At 37.4% G+C, this 26,918-nt stretch overlaps 1 protein-coding gene across 1 annotated transcript in view; it reads right to left on the bottom strand.

Annotated features, from left to right (window-relative positions):
* Positions 1–11,367: 11,367 nt before the first annotated feature.
* Positions 11,368–26,918, bottom strand: part of kpna4 (karyopherin alpha 4 (importin alpha 3)) — a 30,421-nt gene continuing 14,870 nt past the window's right edge. The window contains exons 8-17 of the mRNA XM_072572712.1: positions 26,550–26,636; positions 23,962–24,131; positions 23,799–23,843; positions 20,007–20,138; positions 18,953–19,081; positions 18,009–18,113; positions 17,589–17,660; positions 17,222–17,384; positions 13,863–13,957; positions 11,368–12,100 (exon numbers count right to left, since the gene is read on the bottom strand). Of these exons, the coding sequence (XP_072428813.1) occupies positions 12,002–12,100; positions 13,863–13,957; positions 17,222–17,384; positions 17,589–17,660; positions 18,009–18,113; positions 18,953–19,081; positions 20,007–20,138; positions 23,799–23,843; positions 23,962–24,131; positions 26,550–26,636 (1,097 nt within the window). The 3' untranslated portion in view covers positions 11,368–12,001. The remainder of the gene's footprint in view (positions 12,101–13,862; positions 13,958–17,221; positions 17,385–17,588; positions 17,661–18,008; positions 18,114–18,952; positions 19,082–20,006; positions 20,139–23,798; positions 23,844–23,961; positions 24,132–26,549; positions 26,637–26,918) is intronic.

The raw sequence follows: 26,918 nt of genomic DNA, 5'->3' as shown, positions 1-26,918 counted from the left end.
GCAAACTCGCTAACTGTACCTCTTATGCTCGCATCCAAATCATTTATGTAAATGACAAAAAGTAGAGGACCCAGCACCAATCTTTGTGGCACTCCACTGGTCACAGGCCTCCAGTCTGAAAAACAACCCTCCATTACCACCCTCTGTCTTCTACCTTTGAGCCAGTTCTGTATCCAAATGGCTAGTTCTCCCTGGATTTCATGAGACCTAACCTTGCTAATCAGTGTCCCATGGGGAACCTTGTCGAACGCCTTACTGAAGTCCATATAGATCACATCTACTGCTCTGCACATATCAGACCAACTGACCCTTTGCATTCATCTTAAGGATATAGGTGAATTATCCTAATCCATAGTGGTCTCAGGTTTTGTGGACAAATAAACTACTCTCAAATCTTCTTGATAATTGAATGGAGACAGAATTCAAAACAATTGTCCTTTATTTGCAAGGCTGTTAAGCTAACCGTTACATTTAATTCAGCTTTGCTGGCTTTCCTCACTTCAACATATAAAAGGTACTCTGTTGTTCTGAACATCCGTCACCATTTTCAGACTTTGTTGATGTTCAGTAAACTACAGTAAATGTATGAGCAGCATCAGGAGCAAGGTGAACGGAATGAATGGACTACCTCTAGGTGTTTTTTGCAGCTTGTTGACAATGCCATTGAAGAAACAACTTTTTAAATTAAATGCGTCATTATTCATTGGCTAACAAAGTCTACATTCGAGAATTTAGGCCACTTTAAGTCTTAATGAACTCTGCAACTTCAACTTGAGCAGACAGGTATAATAAAGATGTACCTGTCAAAAGAAGTCACAATTTTGATTGTCTTCTCTCAATCAAACCCTCCAAAGTGCAGCTTTTGATCTCACATAAGGTTAATTGCTTAAAACATTAGAATCAGAAAACTGCAGGATGAACAAAAGCTTTCCAATGTAATAAGAAACTGATGGTTTGATATCATTTCTTGATATGCCCTTGAATGGAAAGCAAATGTGAACTGATATTTTGTGTTTGCTGGAAGTCTGAAATTTAAAGAAAGACACTGGAAATATTCAGCAGCTGAAGTGTAACTGTAGAGAGAGAAAGGGTGAACATTTCAGGTCCATGAACTTTGGAATTTGGAACAATTAGAGTCAGAGGTGTACAGCATGGAAACAGATCCTTCAGTCCAACTCATCCATGCCGACTAGATATCCTAAATTAATCTCGCCCCATTTGCGAGCATTCGGCCCACATTCTGCTAAACTCTTCCACGTAATACACGTATCTTTTTGGAATTGTACCAGCCTCCACCACTTCCTCTTGCAGTTCATTCCATACACACACCACCCTCTGCATGAAAATGTTGCCCCTTAGGTCCCTTTTAAATCTTTCCCCTCTCACATTAAACCTATGCCCTCTAGTTCTGGACTCCCCTACCCCAAGGAAATGATCTTTACTGTTAACCCTATCCATGCCCCTCATGATTTTATAATCCTCTATATGGTCATCCCTCAGCCTCCAATGCTCCAGGGAAAATAGCCCCAGTCTTTTCAACCTCTCCCTATAGCTCAAATCCTCCAATACTGGCAACATCCTTGTAAATCTTTTCTAAAGCCTTTCATGTTTCACAACATCCTTCCTATACCAGGGAGACCAAAACTGCATGTACTATTCCATTAGTGGCACAAGCAGGTCCTGTACATCTGCACATGACCTCCAACTCCTATACTGAATGCACTGACCAATAAAGGCAAGCTTACAGAACACTTTCTTCACTACCCTGTCTACCTGTGACTCCACTTCCAAGGAACTATGAACCTACACTCCCCAGGAACTTACTATTAAGCGTATAAGTCCTGCCCTGATTTGCCCTATTAAAATGCACACCTCACATTTGTCTAAATTAAACTCCATTTGCCATTCCTCAGCCCAAATGATCAAGGTCCTGTTGTACCTCTTCATTGTCCACTACACCTCCAATTTTGGTGTCATTTGTGTATGGATAGGTTCAGTGGCAAAAAGATTGGCACATGAAGGCTCAAGTGGCAGAGTCAAGTAAAATAAAAATCAAAATGTATGGAGAGAGAAGTAAGTGGCAGAATCAAATAGCAGAAAATGAAAATCAGCACATATGAAAAAGAAATAGGGCAGAGATTATGGTCTGAAACTGTTGAAAACAAAATTGAGTTCAGAAGATCTGAATTACCCTAGTTAAAGAATAAGGTGCTGCTCCTTGAACCATCATGGAGGTCCATCGCAATGCTGCAGAAGGCCAATTGGAGAAGTCTGCACTGCAGTGAGGTAGACTATTAAAAGGACAGGTCAACAGGAGCTCAGTGCAGTATTTGCAAACTGAAGGTTGGAGTTCTGTAAAGCAGTCTATATTTGATCTTTTCAATATAAAGGAAACAACATTCTGAACAACATATGCACTCGACTAGTTTGAGAGGTGTGCAAGTAAATGGCTGCTTCACCTGGATGAAACATTTGTAGCCTTGGATGGTGAGAGAAAGGAGATAAAAAGGGCAGATGATGAATCTCCTGAGCTAATGTGAATTAGTGCCACAGAAGGATTTTTTTGGAGTGCATAATAGCAGGGGAAGGTAGATTTGTTGACAACATCACGTTAGAGGTAGATTGAGTAGTGTGGGATGTTTCATTGAATATGAAGGCCAGTGAGGAGGAGGTGTTCTGTCATGGTTTTTGGACTAAGGGGCGGGTGTGAGAGCAGAAATACATGAAAAGAAATAATGATGGTGCAGTGCCATGCTGACCATGATGGGGATAATCCTCAGATGAAGACAGATGATGTCAAAAATATTAATACACAAGGGTACATCATCACAACAAATGTGTTGGAGGAACTGGAATAATTTATTATGGACCTTATTGGAAGCAGATCGTGAAGGATTAAATGTAAAGGCAGCTGTAAGGTTCAGTCAGCTTCTAGTGAATATTTATTGACAGCACATCACCTGAAATAGATACTAAGAGGTTAAGGAATGGAGGAGAATAATTCAAGGGCGCAGCTTGCCAGTAAAGTTGATTTTTAAAAATCCAGTTCATGATGGGAGCAAAAAACAAACTCCATTATCAATGATCTGGAAAGAGGTGAGGAAGGGAGCCGATGTAAATCTTGGGAAAAACTAACCATAAAACAGAAGGGCAGGCATTGCCAGATTCCACATGGGTTCTCATGGCAACGACTTTTATTTTAAGAAAATGAGTGGAGCTCAAGGCAAAATTCAATTAATTTTATTGTTTCTTGGAATTTGCTAGTTTTTTTCGTTCATCCGTAATTGCTCTTGAGAAGGCAGTGATGACCTCCTCCTTGAACAGCATAAAATCAGAAATACCACCGTCTTGACAGACAGGAACCGTATAAATTCTGGGCAGGTCACAACAATAGCATTTCATCTCGAGACCCCATAGCACTGAAGGTGTCACCCAGTCGGGAGACAAAACATTTGCAGAAAAATCAACTGGCTCAGTAAAAGTTAGTTAAAGTCAAGGAGAGGTAGTTAGATTCTCCCATGTTGGATATGCTCAAGACCAGCTGACAGCCCTATCTGGAGTAGATGGGACTTGAACCTGGGTCAACGGTAGGGACACTACCAACAGTACATAAACTTGAAATAAGGTGTAAATGCTTGGTTAAATGCCAACAGCCTTAAGTTGTCCTATTCTACAAAACTTTGCTCTGCCTCGGCCCTTATAGGTATTAAATGCCATGAAGTTACTCCAACTATAAGGCTAATAATTAGCTATATGTGTATCCTTTTAATTGTGATTGCTCCTGGTAATCAACCTCTGGCAGTAAAAATTAAGAAAAACATCTAGCTTGAAAAGTTTAAGATTTTTTCAGAATAACCTTTCTCTTAACTCAACCCTTATTTTATCTTTTGTACCTGATTTGGTATTGAACTCATCTTCCTCAGTCTTCCCTCTATTTAGGTCCACAGGCTAAGGAACTTTATGTCCTGCTGACCCAGTCCCAGTAGTGCCTTGTCCCTTTGTGTTAACATTTTTACAGTTTCAATAATTGGCAAAGGTTTTATGGGTAGAAAAATGCAGGGATAACTGTAATCATGAACAGCTCCTATTAGATGCCCTGTGCTCACAAAATCTTAACCAGTATGACAAAAGTCTAATCACACACGTGAAAGATCAAAGATTTCATAAATATTCAGTGCTTCTTCTGATATACATTAATTAACATTAGAATATTAGAAATGTAAGAACACAGAAGACAGCAATTCAGTCCATTGTGTCAATGAGTCTGTACTGCTCACTACTCAGCTAATCTCACTTGCTATCTTTTTCTTGAAGTGCTGGATTTTTCCTTTGCACAACTACCAAGTTCTCTTTTGAAAGTCACATTCAAATATGCCTTCATAGTACACTCAGGCATATTTCAAATCCTAAACACTCACTAGCTCAGAAAAGCTTTGTCACATCATCTCCGATTTAAGGTATTTAACAAAAACAAAAATTAAACACCAATTAATTATTAACCCTCTGCCAAGAAATTTCTCTCATCTACTCTGTCCATAGCATTCATGATTTTGAACACCCCTATCACATCTCAACATTCTTTTTCTCTAAATAGCCCCGATATGATAATCGTTTTACATTCCTTAAGTCCCTCCTCCAAAGTCATTCCTCATAAATCTTTTCTACTTCTCCAAAGCCTTTGCGTCTTTCCTAAAGTATGGTGCCAAGAATCAGACAAAATGCTAGATGAGCCCAACCAATGTTCTTTAAATGTTCACAACTTATTTTATACTCTATGTCTCCACTAACAAACCCAGACCCCATATACCTTAATAATGACATGAACCATTTTCTCAGCCTGCCTTGACAGCTGAAAAAGATTTGATCATAGAGTACCAATAGACCATTTGGCCCAAACAGGCCATTTTAGTGTTCATACTCCAGTCACGACCCCTCTTGTTTTTTGTTTTAACATCTAATTCTATCATTGTACCCATCCCCCTCATAGTTTCTCCTTAAATGTGTCTCTACTATATGCATAAATTACTCTGCTACCAATTGCCACTCTTTTCACTCAGAGTTTCTTTCATTTAAATTTGCAAATGTACTTCTCTCTTCCCATGAGAAAATGTTCTTTGTGCCTATTAAATCAAAACAGCATGTATGCTTTGGACCTACATTTTACCAGCCGTCATTTATTCAATGTAGAACTAGTCTGTCAAATCTTTTTTTTACACAGGTACACTCTTCTAGTGGTATTTTTGTAAATCTTCACTGTACCTGTCCAGCAGTCCTATTTTGTTGTTGTATTTTTTTAAATAAAGGAATGTGGCAACCACAATTGCATGCAGAACTCTAGTTTGAATATTACTGAATAGATGTACTGTTGAAGCCTTTGATCTTGCACTCATCAGGACAGATGCAAGGAAAGCAATTGTCAAAGGTGCAATACAAACTGTTGTACCAAGTGCTGACTGAACACTGAGGCATTACTACAGGAATTCACTCGGGAACAGTTGCTCCTCCATTCTTATTGAGATTTGATAAGGAGCTCAGGGCGGGGAAAGGAAGAGAGAACTGAATGTAACATTGAGACCAAAACTGTTGCTTATTTTTCTCATTATGGGTTTGGAATTGTCAGCTGGAGTTCAGAATCATACTTTTGAGCAGCAGCTTGTTTAAAAATAAAACAGCAAGTAAACCACCATTTGATTATAGGAACTGGCCTGGGAAGATAACTGCATGGTAATTATTACCCTAATATTATTATTACAGATTTCAGCACGGAGATGTTCTAGGCTCAGGACTGGCAACTGGTTGCATATTCAATTAGTCAGTAAAGCATGGATCAGTGCAGTCAATTCCAAAGAATGTTGGCTTGAGGGGAAGAAGTGAACCAGTTCTGACTGGGGTTTTGAAAAACTTCTGGTTGATGCTGCTGTGTTTCACTCACTTTGGTTTTCACTGCAGCTGTCAACTTTTGACTGGGGAGGTATTTTCTTATCAGAACAAAGAAGCAGGTGAACAGTTGTGGAAGGCTTCTGGACCTGTTTGCATGAATTGGAATACAGACAAGACCTACAGTTTACTTGCCTTAGTACAACTCCATTAACCAAGGATTTCTGAAGATCTATTGTGACATCATTGAACTGGCAAGTTACAATTTTTTTCCCTTCCAATTTATCCCTTAACTTCGTTTGTCTCTGTTGGCGAGAGTGTGGGGTTCTAAATCCAATTCAGGATTCATATTAGCATCTATGACCTAAGTAGGTTACCTTATTGTTTGTCCATGTTCTGCTAATGTTATATTTTTTGTTTGAGTTATAAACTTGGTGTTTGATAGCTGATATTCTTAAAGTCTAGTTAGGAACAACTGATCAATTTTGAGGGTCATTGGATATTTTAATTTCAACATGTTGCAAATCCAGTGACAGGGAGGTTGATTTACTTTGACTTGCTGAGGCGGTGTCATAACAAATATTCCAGTCAGAGTGTAGCGCACATAAGATCAACTGGTGATCTTAAATTGCAATTCTTAGCACACTTGGGAATGGTCAGCAAGTGTGTGCAGTACACAAATTTCATTGCCAATTAGACAGGCCATATAACTCGACTGGTGGATCACAAATAATATGCCCCTTTGTCTCTTTGCAACAGGCAGAGTACTAACTATACTCAGGCAGCTTGCAAAACTCAGAACATGGTACATAACATGAGATGTGACAGTGATTGGACAGAAGGTACTGAATATTCCCGAGTGCAAATAACAGTCACAATCAATTTAACATCAACTGAGCTCAATTACAATACACCATCTTGTTACCATTGTTGCCTTAAACCTGCTGCAATGTTCCAGTGAACCTCAGCGCAATCCAAGGAAACAAAGGAAATCCAAGGAATGTTCTACTTCGGCAGCTTAGAGCCTTCCACATGACACTAGAATTCAACAACTTCAGACTACAACTGTCATCCATGTTGATATTACACCTTTACATAGTTGTTTTCGTGGTACACTTTTAGCCAGAGTTGATCCATATTTTGCAATTAACACTTACTCTGGATGTATTCCTACAGACAAATCTAAGTCTTTTCTATTAAACTATCACTACTCCCTTCTCATTTTGTTCTGTGACACTTCTATAATCTTGATTATCTAATGTTTCTCTGAGCCACCTTTCTGATCCATTTGCAGTTTCCCCCTTTTCAGTAGTTTAAAATCCATTACTTTTCAATTTATTTTCAGTTATAAACATGTCATATTGGACTTAAACAACTGCTTCTCTCTCCACTAATACTGTATTAAGCTGATGTCAGTATCCTCAATACTTTGCCTTATTATTAAAGAAACATATGTTCTCAACAACCCACATTGCATAATCACTGGCAATTATGGAAAACCAAAGACTTTTCTCCAGGTTATTATTTCTATAAGCTTTTCCATCAAAGTTAAATTGAGTCATAATTGCCAGATTGTCCTTGTACTCTGAACAAGAGTAATATTTGTGATTTTTCACTGTATGTAAAGAGTAGAATATTACAGTCACTGGTTCTGAAATTTCCATCCTTACTAGTCTAAGTATTTTTCGTATTTATCTGATCAGGTCCTGATAATTTAGCAATTTTAAGTGCACTCTTTAGCCCACTATCCACTGTGAATTCTCCTCTTTCACCATGACCATGGCATTTGTTTTTGATTAAAAATAGAATTTCCACTGAAAATGCCAGTACATTACCATCCCAAATGTAGTTATTTTCGGCCACAGAAAATGCTTCAAAAGGTGTTAATGGGATAGGATGACATTGCACTTCCTAAAGGAAAAGTTACAAACATTACTCAATTTACTTTTTTTTTTATCTATAGACATACTAGTAAAATTCCAATATGGCTGCATCTTTCAAATCATCAGCTAGTCAATAACCGAAATATTATCAAAACAAGAAATGATTAAAATAATAAAGCAGGTATGACAGCCTCTGTGAATTTTTTCTTGGCTTCTCCAAAGTCAATAACCTATCAGAACACAACTTGTCAAAATGATCCTGAACTTGAAACATGAAACTTCTCTCCACAGAAAAGATGCCAGATCTGCATTTCCACAATTTTACTTCCCCAGGTGTCCACACTATTTGGCTATTCAAAAAGTTGATCATGCTTAGTCTTTTACTACCTTCGTTATTAGTAGTACCTGGAAACCACCTTGTAGGTTTTTCTCTTATTTTTTCCACAAAGTAGCACTTCTGTTTTGTAAACACACAGGATTTGTTTAAGAAAACCTATTTGTAAACTCTCAAAAATGTTGTGTGAAAATAACAAGATTATGGTAAATAGTAGGCATTCTATGTAAACACAAAAGCTTTCAAATATAACACTGGCAACTTTTTAATATATTACTTGATTGGTACATACAACAAAAGCAAAGAACGGTAGTTGACAAACAAAGAGCCTGTGGTTTAATGATACAGTCCTCATCAAGTTAAATGTGGAATTCGTTTTAACCCAATTCCAAATTGTGAAAACTACAGCAGGTCGTATAAGTACCAGGTTAACAAGAAGATAGGTGAGCATCTGAATAGCGATTACTGGTTCAGTGGTTGATTTCAGCCAGAAGGATTAGATTTTAGGTCTACTCTAAGAACAACCTGTGAGCAGAGACTGGAAGTGCTGGCTCTGAATATTGAGTTGGTTGCTTTTGCTCACAATGGAAAGGGGCGGCCTACCCCTTATAAAAGCTTGGTGGGGCTCTTTAGTGTTAAATATAGCTTTTGATTTTACATGAATAAAAAGGCAATAGGGAAACCACCAAAGGAAACCTACTCGCCTCAAGTGATTCACGAGAAGAAGAAACATTGTATCCATTAGTTTTATACTTACAATTTGAACAGTTAAAAAAAATGCATCTTGGCCGGCTGAATCACGTTATTAAATTTTTCCAAGTATAGTAAATGACCCTGTCCTGTCATATATGCTCAATCAGTATCTCTGGGGTCCCACTTGCCCCCATTATAGATGATGCATTAAACCTTCTCATAACTGTTTGTGCAATAGGGAGAAGCTGAATAGGCTGGGCTGTTTTCCCTGGAGTGTCAGAGGCTGAGGGGTGACCTTAGTAAAGTTTATAAAAACATGAGGGGCATGGATAGGGTAAATAGGTAAGGCCTCTTCCCTGCGCTTGTGTTTTGTTGGGGGGGGGGGCTCACAACTAGATGGCATAGGTTTAGGACGAGAGGGGAAAGATTTAAAAGGGACCTAAGGGACAAACTTTTCACAAAGTGTGTGGTGTTGAATGAGCTGCCACAAGAAGTGGAGGCTGGTACTACTACAACATTTAATAGGCACCTGGATGGGTATGAACAAGATGGGTTAAGAGGGATATGAGCCAATTCTGGCAAATGGGACAAGATCAGTTTAGGATACCTGATCGGCGTGGACGAGTTGGGCCGATAGGTCTGTTTATGCTGTATATCTCTGACTGTAGTACCCAAGATATGTACGTACAATATATAGTAGCCTTTAATTATAATGAATCGTAGATACAGTTTTCCACCATTTTTGAGGCAAGTGACTTGAACTTTGCCTAATCCATAGTATTGCTTGCACGGGTCAAAAAAAGTAGTGACTGTAAAGAGGAAGCTCTCCTTTAATAACCAGTGTTATCACTGATCATTTATAATTCACTGGATACTTCTCCTAACTGAAGAAATCTATTATTTTTCAATGCTGGTGACAACCTCAAAATATGCCTTAATGCGCCAGTTTTGTTGTAGATGATCATATGTCAGCATGTCTGAATTAGATTAATGCTCACCCACCTATAGTCTGATGTCACCTGTAATTACTGCACTGCCTGACTTAGTGTCAATGTCCAAAGTGTCAAAAATAACAAACAGATGTGCCACATCTAACCCAAACAGAGTTAGATTACTGGACAGAAGGGTTGTGCAGAGATGAGACATGAAACAAGTTTCTATTGGTTATTTTCATTAGACCCCATGAAAAGTTCTCACAGCCACCTCCCTCCAATTGAGAACCCCTGATGTAACACATTAATACTACAATGGAACATCAGGCCACACAGAATAATTTCAAAGTTTATTTTTCTCTAAAACAGATTAGCCTGCACTCTAACGGACAACAGTGTAAGCAAGCTAATTTTATGTTTGTTTCAATTTTTGTCTAGCTTTTAAAGCATGTGTATGACGACAAGGAATGCTTCAAGGGAAAAACCAACTAATTTACAAAAGAAATCACAACTACATGTTAATCCAGTCTACAATATTCCAAAATTTTTAAACACAAAATAGGAATCAGGTAATCATTTTCACATTTCCCCTTAGTGACTATTACCTTCGGTTTTAAATACAGTAACACTTGTTCATGCAACACTTGTGCTCTAAGGGAGAAGGCACAGTATTTCCTACAATGAGCCACCTTACCAAGAGGGTAAGCATTTTTTCCTTCTCGAAACAAAATTGATCAATCAGCCAAATTTAGTGTACGAAACCTTCAAAGAACCAACAATCTTCCAGGCTCTTTTCTTTTTTAAAAAGAACTTGCATGGTCTGCATGCAAGCTTCTTGAAACACATCAAACTCTTTTTAAAGTGGCTCAGATGGTTCATGGCTACTTGTATCTAATTTTTAAAAAGTCCTTCCTAAAAGTAGGAAACATATCAAGGGTGCTTTCACATTTGATTATTTCCTCTATACATACTTTTATCATTCCCCTTTAGCAGAAAGTATACACCAAAATTAGTCACAACTGAAATATTTTTAATCCGGAAAAATAACAGGAAAATAGGAAACATATGTTTATTAACAGCATTTACCCCATGAGGTACGGTGCTATATTCTACACAGGAACTAACTAAAAACGTAGCTAAAATAAATCAGAAGCAGCCATCAATTAATAGATGCATGTGATTTGATTATCTTAGCCAACCTTATTTATCCAAGTTGATGAGCTCCACAACACCGTTGGTGTTTGAGATTCCCTGGACTTAAATTACGACAACCTTTCAATGTTTATAAGCAGCAGAGCATGTATAGGTTTGTTTCTCCCTCTGCAAAATTTTTGCATGTGAGCAGCTTACTACCATTACATATTTCTTAATTTCTTTCCTGTATTCGTGATTTATATGGAAAGCAACTCACAGCACTTACTGATTTAACTGGTGCAATTGTTAAGTGAGGAACAATTCATAACTACAAATAAAGTACATAAGTAGTATAAACATTAAAAAATTATAATGGCCAAGGTGGAAGTAAAACAAGCAAATGGCATAAGCTGCAAGATTCAACCTAAATTGCCACAGATAAATTATACAATGCACTGCTGCTAAATTGGTTAAATTCTCCAGTGTATGTTAATTATTAATAAAAACAAACTCATTTTGGTGTTTTTCTGGATTTATTCATTAGCCACTTGAAGGCAATCAAGTTTGCATGCGTTCACATACAACATCACGCCCATACACTACTCTCTTCCACACATCACTCCATGACTAGGAGTTTATTTTTATGAGTGAATACAGAGCCCAAGATTTCAAGTAATGAACCTGGCTCCAACAGCACTGAGTCCAGACATTCATACAGTGGGTCCATTCACACAGTGCTTCATAGCAAGGCCTTGACTCGGTCTTCTGACTTGTCGATGTCTCTTTCTTGGTTGATGAAGCTTTGTAGTTATCTTAACTGCTTCATTCCTCTAATTATTCTAGATAACTGAATTTGATCTTGGTTTAGTTACTTCGTGGACATTGACCTTTCTTTGACTCTTAGCCCCTTTCTTTAAAACAACCGAAATTGCATTCACTGTGAAATTTTTTAACATTTTACCACTCTCACGCGCACTCGCACCCACTCGCCAGCTTGACTTCATTTGGGCTTTTCTCGGACACCAAACGCAATCTGCAAAACAGCTCTCCGATTTAATGCAGCAGTGGATCCCACATGAGCCAAGCATGATCGATCAAACCTTCCTTTAGTGCTGCATTATTTCACTTGCTCCAGGAATTATGCCTTTCTAGAATTGGAAGCCCTCTGCTGGAACATTGGTGGATGAGTTGAACCCAAATGTCCCACCCTGAATTGCTTCTGGAACCAAGGCAGGATCTTCATCAATCTTAAAAGAAAAAGGGAATTATCAACCAAGGCCAAACCTAGCAGTCACAATTTTTTACATTACGTCAGCAGTTAATATCATAAAACAAGATGGGACAAACACAAAAATGCAAAGGTTTGAAATGACAGAATTCAACTATAAATATTCTACACCAAAGTTGCCATTGGGATAGTTAGATCATGTTCCTCCTATCTAAAATTAAGGTAAAATTAAATGAGAAATAGAGGAAACAATAAGGAGGGACAGAGGTCTTTGATACAGCAAAAGGGTTTCCATTACACATTTCCAGACAATATTATCTAAGAGTGGTGAGACACTTGCAAAACGATTCAAGAGGAATTGACACTATGAAGACAACACTAGATAATGGAGAGGTCCCAGCAGATGATAAACAATGTAATATGGCAGATACATATTCCAAGTGACAAAACAGAAACATAAGCATCGACTATTATTTTGAGTACATTTTATTATAGAATGCAAGTGAATGATTCAGCATAGAATAAGGCCCCTTTGCCAGCCGTTTGAAAGAGCTATTCAATTAGTTTCATGTCCCTGCTCTACCCCTCCATCCTACAATTTTGTTTCCTTGAAGTATATCAAATTACCACTGAATCTGTCCATCAATCATTTTTGGCAATACAGTTATAACCATTCACTATATTTAAAAAACCCTCATTTTGCCTTTAATCTTTTACCCATCAGTGCTGGACGTACTGACTTTGTCCAGTCAGTAGAAAATCAGCATAACTGTTGCACTGCCTTTATTAATAAGCCAAAGGTCCCATATGATTTTATAACAGATTTCTCAACCTGTCTGGTCACCAAAGATTTATTTACATATCCCCAATGTTATTGTACCTCACTTAATATTGTATCATTTGGTTTGTACTGCTAAACCTCTTTCTTCTGATCAAATGTACCATTTCCCTACATAAAACAAATCTGCCATGCATCTATAACTTCACGAGGGAATGGAAACGACAGGGTCAGCTGCACAAAGGCAATCTTGAGCTCTGTTGGGCTGAAATCCAAACAATATTTCCTAGCACAATCTAGGACAATGTTGAAGGTTTTTCAGCATGGAGAGGGGGACTTCTCAATTAATCTCACTGTAGGAAAATACCTAGAATTTCACAGATTTTACAAACACAAAATCTGTAATTTGATACAAACATGGAATGAGGGAGTTGACTCATTTTTGGATTGCTATTGCCTATCAGTAACAACAAAAGCAGAGCATGGCATGGTTATCACTCTGGGTATAGGGCAGTCCCATTGTGGGAACTGGCAGATGTCTGTAAATATTACATTGTATTTTTAAAGTTGCTTGTGCAGATCGCTGTGTGCATCTGTGTCACACATAAATAGCATGCATAATCAGATGACATTTTTTAAAGGAATATAACCTTAATGCAGGATCTTAAGAGAGATATTGTCAATAAAGCTTTTTAAATGATTTGTTGGGTTAACATTTCAAAAGTTTTTTTTTGTTGCTGTCTGTGAAGATAGGGCTTTCAATTATAAAATGCTTACATGCTGTGTTTCTGTATACATTATGATAAAGCTCAACATTATAAATGCTGACCAAAAACATGATCAAAACATTCAATAACATCAGCAAGATTTGTGGACAAGCTGCAGCATATATTCTGTATTTTAATATTTTAAATTCCTTGATTGGTGGCTAGACTAGTGTCTATTGTCCTTCCCTAATTGCATTTGAAAAAGGCAGTGGAGTACATGTGCCCCTTATACTTACATCATCTGATGAGAAATACTGGTCAATGATCTCATAAGCCAATTTATAGATGTCCTCGTTTTCATGATGTTGCAACTGTTCAATCTTTTCCAATCCTGAAGAGGATTTGGACAATATTAGCTGTACATTTATACCAGATAATTCTGACACATTGTCAAGCATTTTGTATTGTACAACAGAATCAATTAAACTATCCACTCTCCCAGTAAAGATCAACACTCAGAATTTGTATTCATAAACAGAGGCATGCAACTTGCACTGAATAATCACAGGCTGTACTCTAATTCAGAGGTCATTAGTATCGCCTGAAATATCACTTATATGATCTCTTACAATGCACCGATTTTGACTAAATAATTAAATCACAGGTAACTCAGGAAAAACAAAAAGCAAGATTGTCTTTGTATATTAAATGTAGTACTACAAGTTGACAATTGTTACTAGCCATAGTTCACAGGGTGCTTTCACACAGGTTTTTCCCACTGTACTTCGGCTAGAAACCGCACACATTAGTAAGTCAATGATGTGCGTGCTGCCTCAGCCAAGTTCAGATGGTTGACTAAAGTATACCTGAAAGAATCCTGTGCTTTGAACCAACCATTGAGGCACAGGGACACCTATGCATAATATTACAAAAGATGACAGACATTGACACATGACAACAGAGACAGTTGTCAATATCTGGAGATCTTTGGAAGTTGACTACTGGACAGGCATTGCAAGAGGCAAAAAAAAATAAAAGGCCCAGCAAAAAAAAAAGGGGACCAGTCCTGCATTTTCTCAAGCCAAGGTCTTAATCTGCAGCAAATGCAACAGTGAGTGGCTGCCATGCCAGAATCTGTCCTAAGTCATTGGATCAGGCTTGACAACAGTTAACTAAATCAGGCACAAACTGTGAGTTCAACACGCAATACAGAGAAAAAAAAAGCACATTTTCATTTAACATTCCAATACTTCACTTTTTTTGGGGATAAGAATTTAAACTGATGGAGTTGCCCATCCTCTCGGGGACATTAAAATTTCACAGTACTTTATGAACAGAAGATTCTGGTAGCGAAGTGAGCATTAATCAGTACTACTCAGATCTCTTCGGCCTCAAACCTCAAATCTCAAATCTCTCCCCCACTCTCTCAATGTCTAGGATACAATGGATGAATAAAGCTACACTGGCTAGAACTTGCTTCAGGAACGAGACCAAAAAAGTTGTCATTTATATATCATAAAGCGAAAGTGAAGACTACAGATGCTGGAGATCAGAGTCTAGAGTGTGGTGCTGGAAAAGCACAGCAGGTCAGGCAGCATCCAAAAAGCAGGAAGATCAACGTTTCCGCCAAAAGCCCTTCATCAGAAACGTTTTCGTCAGAATTCCTAATGAAGGGCTTTTGGCGGAAACGTCAATTTTCTTGATCCCCGGATGTTGCTTGACCTGCTGTGCTCTTCCAGCACCACTCTCTTGATTTACATATCACAAGACTAGAGGTGAAGAGCAATGCTAATGGATAGCAATGCATGGTGCTGCTGCATAGTCATAGCATCAGAGTTGATCAGCACAGAAACGAACCCTTTGGTCCAACTCGACCAAGCCGAAGAGATATCCTAAACTAATTAGATTAAATTAGATTACATTACAGTGTGGAAACAGGCCCTTCGGCCCAACAAGTCCACACCGACCTGCCGAAGCGTAACCCACCCATACACCTACATTTACCCCTTACCTAACACTACGGGCAATTTAGCATGGCCAATTCACCTGACCTGCACATCTTTGGACTGTGGGAGGAAACTGAAGCACCCAGAGGAAACCCACGCAGACACACGGAGAACATGCAAACTCCACACAGGCAGTCAACCTGAGGCGGGAATTGAAACATTTGCCAGCACGTGGCCCATATCATTCTAAACCCTTCCTATTCATTTACCCATACAGATGTCTTTTAAATGGTGTAATTGTACCAGCCACCACCATTTTGAGGATGTTACTTAACCCGTCCAATACTACTTGCACAACCTGAGAGTCTTTCACGGTTAGCAGATTACAGAATGGAGGGACTACTTTTTGTTGGATCAGGTATGTAACCTAAAGAAATTTTGTAACTGTCAGTTCCACATCATTTTTGCCTTTTACAAAACAGTAATTAGAAAACATTGCTACAAAACAATATTCACAAATTGGAACCCAAAGTTACAAATTAAAAAAAACTTTATTCTACCAACAGTTTAAATTAACTTGAAAATGTCAGCTGTTTTTCCTAAATGTACAAGCTCTTACGTACCTGCGCTTTCCTGCTACTAATGGTTAGGTTACTTATTGCTCAAGCAGCTTCATTGCAGGCACACACCACTCTGTGTGACAAAGTTGTTCCTTAGATCTCTTAAATCTTGCTCTCATGTTAAACCTATGCCCTATAATTTTAGACTCGCCCTGCACCTGGGGAAAAGACCTTGGCTGCTATTCCATCCATGCCCCTCATGATTTTATAAACCTATCAGGTCATGCCTCATTCTCTGACATTCCAGGGAAAATAGCTCCAGCATTTCCCTATTGCTCAAACCTTCCAACTCTGGTAGTGTTCTTATAAATTTTTTCTGAACCCTTTCAAGTCTCACAACACCCTTCCTATAGCAGGAAGACCAGAATTGCGCACAGAATTCCAACAGTGGCTGAACCAGTATCTTATACAGCTGCAACATAGGTCTTAACTCTAATACCCAATGCAGTCACCAATAAAGACAAGCTTACCAAATGCCTTTTTCACTATCCTACCTACTTGCGACTTCATTTTCAAAGAACTATGAACCTGCCCTCCAAGCTCTCTTTGCTCAGCAACACTCCCCAGGACCTTACCACTAAATTCAACAAACTATTTAGTTAGAGAAGGATTAAACCCCTGAAAAAAAACCAAGACAGTTAATATAGCCACAGCTGGTCAGAGACTGAGGAGTAAGTCACCATCAATAATACAACACCATTGCAGGAATAAAATGCTCATTATAATTAAGTATAACCACAGTACAATGCTCAAACAACTATTCATTTATTTTCAAATTAAAACTAGGATGGGCAGAGACACAAAAGTACAAAGCTTTTCTAAATTATTATTAATTTTGCAGTTAAGTCAGTTGGCCTCTAAGGCCAAATATATGGACAAACTTCTTCAACCCAGGAGTGCACCTACTCAAAATTCTCAGTTTTTTTCCACACACAATCCCAAAGACTTGGGTAACTGAAAATAAACTTTACATAGGGGGAGTCTAAATAAAGTATTAATCAAAGCTGCAACATGAACTTAATGTTTAGTCAAGAGTCAAAATCTCTACAAGTACTGCAATATAGAGGATTAAGATAATTTCATTCTTACCACCACATTCTTCAATCAGACTAGCGATTGTTTCTGCTTCATCATCTGCCATTTTGAGGATGTTACTTAACCCGTCCAATACCACTTGCACAACCTGAGAGTCTTTCACGGTTAGCAGATTACAGAATGGAGGGACTACTTTTTGTTGGATCAGGTATGCAACCTAAAGAAATTTTGTAACTGTCAGTTCCACATGGTTTTTGCCTTTTATGAAACAGTAACGAGAAAACATTTATACAAAACAATATTCGCAAATTGGAACCCAAAGTTACAAATTTAAAAACTTTATTCTACCAACAGTTTAAATCAACTTGATGTGGCTTGAAAATGTCAGCTGTTTTTCCTAAATGTACAAGTTCTTGCGTACCTGTTCTTTCCTGCCACTAATGGTTAGGTTACTTATTGCCCAAGCAGCTTCTTTCTGAGTACCAAAATCACCCTAGGGAGGAAGAAAACGTTGAGTCAGTTTTGGTTTGCTTAACACAAAAAAGTAAAACTGATTTACTTTTAAGAATCTTGAGAGACTGTTTTACCATGTATGGACCCAGGAATATTCTTTTCCACACAAACTCCAAGAAGTCCAGATTACTATGTTTAACACAGCACTTTTCTCATGAAATTTGTTTTTGCATTTCTTTTGTGAATTTTCCACTTTGAATATGATTTAAAATATGAAAAGATTCTGGCATTCTCCCTTTATGTTGAATTTAATATTTACTTAAATTCAAAAATAAACTTTAAAACATTTTGCTGCAACAAGCAAAAAAAATCAAGTTTAATTGCCCACCTTATCCAAGAGGTGTATAATCATTGGAACAAGGTTTGCATCAATCACTGCTTGCACCTGCTGTTGGTTTCCAGCTGTGATATTGGATAGGAACCACACAGCCTCCTGTACAATTAACAAACAGAAAGGAGGTCAAGAAAAAGCACGAGTGCATTGACTATTTACAAGTAACATTTGCCTTTGAGTTCTCATTTTCAGGCTTATGGACTGTAAGAATCAGGCACTTAATTTACTAATATTAGCAGATTCACTATTGAAAGTATCTTTGTAGAGTACGTATGAGCTACGGAACCAATGTTCCAAAGCAATGTTGATTATAAAAGTTCAAGATCCTACTTGGATATATATTTTTAAATGCTAATTCTTGTTGGATCAGCTGACAGGGTCACACAAATGCCACCCTGTTGGAGAATTCTGGCATAACCAAGCTGGCAAAATGGACTGTGTGAGGCTCTAATCATCAGCAAAATCACACATAGGCCCCTTAAAATTAACTGTGATTGCCATCAGATGCACTTCAGTTTCAGCACTGATGTTAACGAATGAAATCAGATCCATATTGCCAGCCATACATATATACTTATACACACACACACCCCGCAACCTTCCCCACCCCCCCTGCCCCACCACCTTCCCCCGACCCACTAGCCCCTCCGTCCACTGTAAGACATTGAGCTCTGGAAATTCTTACTTCTTATATTGGTTACCATTAAATATTTCTAACTTTTTGCAGATTTTAAAATATTGCTTACCATTGACAAATAACCACCTTAAAAATACCCCAACTCTTCCAGACACACAAAGCCAATAATCTCCATTTCATCATTTCCAACGGAATAGTGTGAATGTTTACCACTCTTAATCATTAGGAACAAAGCAACTGTAGATGTGCAAAACAGGAAGAAGGGATTTGCCAAGCAGAAAAGAATCCTTAAGTATCTTACCTTATTGATCTTCTCTTTAGGATGTGTCAGCAATCCTGGGAAATGAGAAAGAGCTTCGCAGTTCAGGACTACTTGTGTTTGCTCATCAGTACCAGTTACAATGTTTCCCACGGCTCGCAAAGCTGCAGTCTGGGCAAACATCAGTATTTCGTTAAACCACAAATGCACATAGAAATTACTTTTATCCAACTTCTTAAATTGCCCAAAGCTGAGCATTTACAAAATACTTATTACTGGGCAAGCTAAATCAAACGTATATATTCACAAAAATAGCATACATTCACTGAAACTAATAATATTATGTTAAATTAATTCTAATGTCCATCATTTTGCAATGTTTGATAAATAGAATCTTCATTTAAAATTATAGGTAAATAATTAGCTTCATTGCACCATTGTCAACAGCGACCCAGATTTACAATCATGAATCTTGACAGTCACACTGATGTCAATTATATTTGGCAAGACTAAACTCAGTCAATGACTTTTCTATTCAGAATGTTGTCTGAAACACACTGGATAACATGTTTTATTGATATTTTCTAATCAACTTGCTCAATGACATTACAACACAGCTCTGGAGAAGGTGGGATTTTAATATGCTCTGTAGTATAGGAGAAAGTGAGGACTGCAGATGCTGGAGTACTATACCTGAGTTTAAGACAAAATGGAGGTCAGAGTTAAAATTCTGCTTAGAGAGTTGGGTTACATGGATGGTAGTTGGAGGGCGACGATGAAGAAGGGGAGGAGGCAGGGTGAGGGTGACAACAGAGAAGGGGAGGGGGAGACCAGGTAGCAACTAAATCTTCTGCAAACTCCAGGCTATGAGACCACAAGACTCAACTGTGGGACTCCAAATACTTACCGCACACATCCTCTCCAAAGCATAACAGAAATAATGATCAAAAACTGAAATTGACTTATTATTCCACATGGTTGGGTGCTCATCTTTAAACTTCTGATAAATAACGTTGCAAATATATAAATCTAAGATTTCATTTAAAATAAAATGCTGAGAGAAAAAAATTCACAGCTCAGATAATTATATTCTTACCTGGACTTTAACTTCCTGATGGCTGAGTAGGGGCACCAAATGAGGAACGATCCCTGAATCGATAACCATCTGAATCTGCTCATTTCCAGCATCTGTTAGATAGGACAGGGCCCAAACAGTGTCCACTAAAATCTGAAGTTCACAACAACAAACATTTAGTATAAGCACTGTGAAAACAATCATTATGAATCCTTCACTTTTAAGTTCTGTGGGATGTGGAAAATGGAGTATGACAGGAGGCTAGTAAATTATTCCTTAGGCACAAGAAATGTTTTATTCACTGCACACTAGGTAAATGCTTCACCAATTTACAAAAGAAAATGCAGCCATCTATAAAGTATTGTTTACACCAGTCGTGTTCCCAGTTATAGTTTAGTGACAGTTCAATTCCAATTTCATCTTCAAATTATAAATTAGTATGTTTATGGAAAAATTGAACTCTAATCAATTTTAACAAGTAAATTTTGAAACCATATTACCTTATTTTATAAAATGGAGTTAAAAAAGATTAATACTGGTCAAGAAAGATCATAAGAGTGAAGACAGTAGCAGGGAATAAAGCCAAGCACATAATTTGGGAAGGGTGTCAAAACAAAGGATGCATTTTTCTTCCCTGATACTGCATAGATTTTTTTCTAAAATATATTTCTTACGTTTGACTACAAATGAAGAAAACTGCCCCCAAAGAAAATGGCAGAGTGGACTCGATGGGCCAAATGGCCTGACTTCCACTCCTATGTCTTATCTTAATCAGAGCAGTGTCAGGCAGAAGGATAGACTTGGCGATAAATTAGAAAAGGTTAAAAGGGTGCTGCAAGTATCTGCAGGAAAAATGTGAGAACAATTCAAGTGTTGTGTGTTTATTGAAGAGAATTTTTGTTTTTAATTCCTTCACAAAATGAGGGTATCTATTGCCCAATCCTAGTTGGAGTCAACCACATTGGTTGTGGATCTGGAGTCACATGTAGGCCAGACCAGACAAGAATGGGAGTTTCCTTCCTGAAGGACTTTCGTGAACCAGATAGGTTTGCTAACAATCGAGAATAAATTCATATTCACTACTACACTCCTAATTCCAGATTTTTACTGAATTCAAATTCCACCAGCTGCGGTGGCAGAATTCAAACCATGAACGAGGACATTACCTGGTTCTCTGGATTAATAATCTAGCAATTATATCTAAGGTCATCACCTTCCCTGATGCAAACAAAGTGATAGGAGGGAAATCATTCTGAGACAAATGGACACAGATTGCAATGGGAATAATGGATGGGAAAAACAAGTATGAGCAATTGGGATGAGAACAGAGCAATCCAATAGCAAATTTTGGTAATTTCTAGCTATGTAATCACCTGCTTCTTACAAACCAACATCTGCCACCCAAAAAGATAAAGAAATAGAAGAGTAATGATAAAGCGACACAGGAAGTAAGAGAAATGAAGGCCTTCATTCCTGAAGGGCTTTTGCCCGAAACGTCGATTTCCTGTTCCTCAGATGTTGCCTGACCTGCGGCTTTTCCAGCACCACTCTAATCTAGACTTGGATCTTCAGCATCTGCAGTCCTCACTTTTACATAGTACATGCCATATCATAGGACACTGTCGAGTTGAATATTAATAATTCAAGTACACCCCAAATATCCAATATTTATTATGGTCTTTAAATTTGTATCTGGAAAATTTGATTTAGTGATGAAAATGCTTTTATTAATTTTCATAAAAATTACAAAATAGACCATTTAGTTTTACAACAATGCTTAAATGCTCAAGTGAGCAACATTCATTCACCCAGACCCTAAAAACCTGAATCACTTTACATCATCCATCTAACATATTAAATGCATCATGGTCTGTACAGTATTCATTGGATTTCATAAATAATTCTCAAAAACTTCTGTAAAATGTACAATTAATCTCAGCATTATAGTTGGGTCAATTAATTGCCTCATTTGTTCAACATTTTAAACACTTCAGTAAAATTATTCCTTAACTCTCTTCCAAAGGAAAAAAGTAACGTCTCAAGTCCTTTATCACACCAAGCCACAGCTAAATTAAACAGCATTGTCTTCGATGTGTTTTGCTCCCATCTTTTGGGTGAACATCACAACTTGCACTCAACATTTAATTTTGGTCTTGATAGCATTTTATACAAGTCACACCATCAGGTTTTTAAGTTGTGCACTACATACAGCAAGTGTATACTTTTCATTTTAAGCAATTGAGGAGCAGATAGAATGCTTACAGTAATGCTTTTCAATGTTGTAGATATCCTAGACCTTGGAATTACAAATAAACTGCTGGAAAAACTCAGCAAGAGTGGCTGCATCTGTGAAAAGAAAGCAAATTAATGTTTCAGGTCCAGTAACCCCTCTTCAGATTGTTTGAAGTGTCAATGGACCAAAACATTAATTCTGCTTTCTTCTCACAGGTGCTGCCAGATCTGCTGTGTTTCTCGAAAATTTCTGGTTTTGCTTTTAATTTCCAGTGTTTACAGTTCTTTTGGGTTTTTTTTATTTAGTCTCTTAAAATACCCCCTGCTCTTTTGCAGCACTAATCCTTGCTCCAAACATTTGCTTTATCTTTTCTGCCAAAAGATAGCACACATTCACCTAAACTGCCACTTTGCTGCCCATTAACAGAGCTCATTAATATTCGCTTACAGCTTATTTTGGTCCTAAAAATTATTCCTATCAACAAATTAGGGCACCAACTCCCTTTTACTATGTTAAAAGCATTGATGTACACTGATCACGAAAGATTCTAAAACAGAATCCAAAGGGACATCACTCCAGATTTCCAACCATTTCTTCCTTTATAAATGAGTTTGCAATCCCACTTCCCTTTGGTTTTAAAACCATGCATTTTCTCCAATAATCTCAGGTATGGTGTTTGGAAAGGTTCCTGAAGTCATGTGAACAACATTCACCAAACTTCATCCATCTCCTACAGTTATTAATGACGTGAAAGACCTCTATCAAGTTTGTTCAGCATCATCTTACTATCCAAAATCCATATTACTTGCAATCATTTCCTTAATATCCAATTATTCCTTAAAAATCTTTATAATAAAAAAAAGCAAAAGTTTGACTACTATCAACGGAGAACCTAGATAACTTTTTTTAAAATTTCAGTTTCTTCACAATCTTTACTTGTACTTTAATTCACTAAGAAATGCTACAGTGTGGCCCGCTGGTTGAACATAAATCGGCAAAGAATAGATTATCTGCTTAGTCAAAAGATTTCTTCTAAATATTTGGTATGTACAATATACAAAACAGAGAAAAAAATGCAGATAATCGTTCAAGATGCAAAGATATTTTAAATCAAAGTTTGAACTACATGAATATATCCAATGTGTTACCCAGTAGCAATAAGTGCACTATTTAAACACTATACGAATCTCTCAAAATTTTGATTTGTACAACAATTTGAATTTTATTTAAGCACTTACTGATGGGAAAGTTGTTTCAAAACAAAGTAATATCAATTAACTCAATATTAAGACAGATGACTGAAGTACACAAAAGCATATTATTATCAAGGGCTGTAAACACGAGGAGATAAGTCAGATGGTAGAAGGATTTAAGTACCAATGTGATGTCAAGGCAGCTGCAGATGGCCACAAAAGATGAACATGGGTTGGGATACAAAGGAAGTTTGATCGCAAGAGCGGGAGCTAGATGCTGCTAGAGAACTGATGGAGATCTAAAGGGAATGCACTTTGTCTTCCTAAATATAGCAAACTACTCCCACTATTAAGATGCTACATGTTTGCCGACTTCATAATACTTACATTAACGTCTGTGTGGTGGATGAGCACGCATAACGCTGGAAGAATCTAGGAAAGATTTTTTTTAAAAAAAGAGTATGGTCAGTGTCAATTTAAGTTTTCAACAATTCAGCTGTAAGTTATTTTTAGAATTGCAAAACAAATCGACAAACCTCAATTTACTTACCTCCTGAATTGTTTCCATTGGTGGGGGAGGGTCTTTATGACGGCAGAGATTAACCATTACCCATGTGACATTACGAAGAAAGGTAATAGGTATAGATGGACTAATGAAAGAAAGTAGGGGCTTCACAACTCCCAGACTAATTACATAATCTCTGCATTGAGGGCCATCCCCTAATTTTAAACAATTAAGAAAAATAATTCAGTTTCATTACACAAAGCACAATACACAAAATGTCAATTCACATGCAAGTGACATCATTTAAAACCTAAAAGACAGACTACACCTTTCCCATCTACAGGACATCTCACAGAACTTCACAGTAAACCCAGTATTTTTTGTTCTTAATTATTTTTGTTAACAAACAGCAGTCAACAGAACATAGCAAACTCTAACACACAGGATGAAATGACCATTCTCGTTGAGGGATAAATGTTGGCCAAGTGGAGAACTGTCTGCCTTTCCTTAAAACATGGCAGTGATCTGCAACAACTTTGCCAGCTCTTAGTTTAACATTTCATCTAAGAACAGTATATCTGACAATACAGCACTAAGCAATGCACTGAAGTATCAGTTCAGATAATGTGCTTGAAATTACATTTGTGAATACAACCTTCTGAACAGGAGACCCGAATGGCAAATGAACAAAGGTGGCATCTGAATCATATTTAGGCAAATTTCCCAGTGCAAAAAAAAAATTGGAATCTACCACAACAATCTGTCAACATATTAGTTGGTTATATACAGCAAACATGGTTTTAATTGGCACATTATGAACCAGGACTTTCAATAAAGTGGCAAAAATTATATACATCAAATACCGGAAGTTTAGCGTATTATCACAATCTCAGTAGTCAGTTGAGGGTGTGATTGAGAAGGCTCTCTGCCGTTAAGCTTTATTTAAGGTAAGGCTGTGTTATTATTTAATGATTTATACTATAATCAAAGTATACAGTGATTGCATACCCCAATATTACATTTCTATGTATTCTTACATTAACATGCGGACATCTTGAACAACTGGAATATTTTATCAACCGCACACTCCGTGTCCCATAGGTATTGGTTGATAAACAGTTTGCTGTGACTTCAGTTACACAATGTCTCAAAGTAAAATGTTATAAAGAAATATCTAATTAAAAACATAATACAGCAGTTATACAAGGTATTCTGTTTCATCCATTTCTTCTAACAAAATATTTATATCCAATATCTGCCAAACTATAAAATTGATAATAGAAAATTAATCAAGAACAAAGCAAGTACTTTCCTGCTTTGCAAATACTGCTGAAAAACATAGGCTCTTAGTTTTCAGTAAGCCCATGCATTATTGAAAATTCTTCAGTACCAAGGTAAAAGAAACTACAGTCATTCTTCTGGTCAAACCCATAACTTACACCAAGTGTGATCTGGACACTTGCTGCACACTAATGTCTTTGCCAGCAAAATAAAACGAAAATAGTAAATTCAACACTAAAATACCACATATTGTTAAGAACACTTTCGATGCATTAAGGTGGATAAACATCTTAAAATTTGGGACACCTATAAAATAGTAAATAATTTGAATTTACAATCTCCTACAAAAAATAAATATCAGGACACCTCACAGAAATAGTTGCCAAATGATGCAGAAGTCGGTTTCATGGTAGAAGTTGAGATCCAATAGTCTGAGGAGAGTTCCCTAAAGCAGATGAAAGGTTCTCAATGTGCAACAATAATCCGGTAGGAGATTAATAGAAAGCTAAGATTAAAAGGAACAGAAGATCAGGAGTCGTTTTATAGGACTGGAGGAGTTGGTCAAGTCAAGGTTGTGAATGGCCTTGCACAAAAGCGTGAAAAACAAAGTTAATAATGAAACATGATAAACCAGTGGGGAGGGTAAAATAATAGGTAAGTGAGAAAGGGAGAGGACACAACTAAGCACTTTGGACAAAGGATAGCTCATGGGGCAGAAAATGGACATGAGGCCAATAAGGTGGGCACTGAAGGAGGTCTAGTCTGAAATTGACAAAGGCTGTTACAAGGTTTTCAGGTATCAAGTACCAAAGGGCAGGAGTCTTACAAGCAATGCTTAAAACGGAGAGACAAATTCATTTAAAATTTTGTTCAGTTTGAGAGAATGGACAATCAAATTAATTAGTAGGAGCACATTGCTTGTGTCAGAGGTCTAAGTTGATGGTTTCAGAGTGTCCAATAACGAGCTACAAGTAAGTCGTATTTAATTTAGCAATATGTAGACAGTTGAGTAGCGAAGGAAACAGGTAGAAAGATAAAGTTGGCATTATCAGCACATGAGAAAGCTAACCTAAAGTCAAATTTCAACCTCAAACATTACAACTTTTCTATTGCATCCCCACATAACATGCAATTCCCATTTTCTGGGTTAGATTAATCTACCACCAGCTGTTAAAATGGTACTGTAAACCCCCACCTCCAATTAAAGAAATTGCCCAATTTTCATTTAAAGGCCATCCACATCAGTTTAATACCCAAGCAGCAAGCTGAAAATCTATGCTGATACCTGCAGAAATAAAATATAATTAATCTTTTTAGTTTTAGAATAAACAATGACAAAACAGCAAACATACCTATGATGTTGCCTAAAGCCCAAACCGCTTGTTCACACACATTCTGATGTGGAGAGTGCAGCAGTCTTAAAAAAAGAGGAACAGCATCTAACAGGAAAAGAAATGCAATTTCAAAAAATGATGAAATTTTATTCTTGTTAGACACACATTTTCCTTTATAATAAATCAAACTACAATATTACAATTGGTGTCCTCAACACAGTCACTGCTTCAAGATCATTATGCTGCTGGAGCTCCCTCACTCAGTGCGGATTCAGGAAAGCGAAGCAGAGACTGGCCAAGTCAGACAGCAGGTTGTTCAGGAAGATGGTAAGCCCGGAACTAGGAGATGCTTCAGGTTGGAAGGTCAGGAGCAAGGGATTGGATTAG

This window comes from Chiloscyllium punctatum, chromosome 6 (assembly GCF_047496795.1).
Source record: "Chiloscyllium punctatum isolate Juve2018m chromosome 6, sChiPun1.3, whole genome shotgun sequence".
Taxonomy (NCBI): domain Eukaryota; kingdom Metazoa; phylum Chordata; class Chondrichthyes; order Orectolobiformes; family Hemiscylliidae; genus Chiloscyllium; species Chiloscyllium punctatum.
The sequence above is the reverse complement of the archived record's forward strand: the minus strand, read 5'-3'. Positions and strand labels throughout refer to the sequence as shown.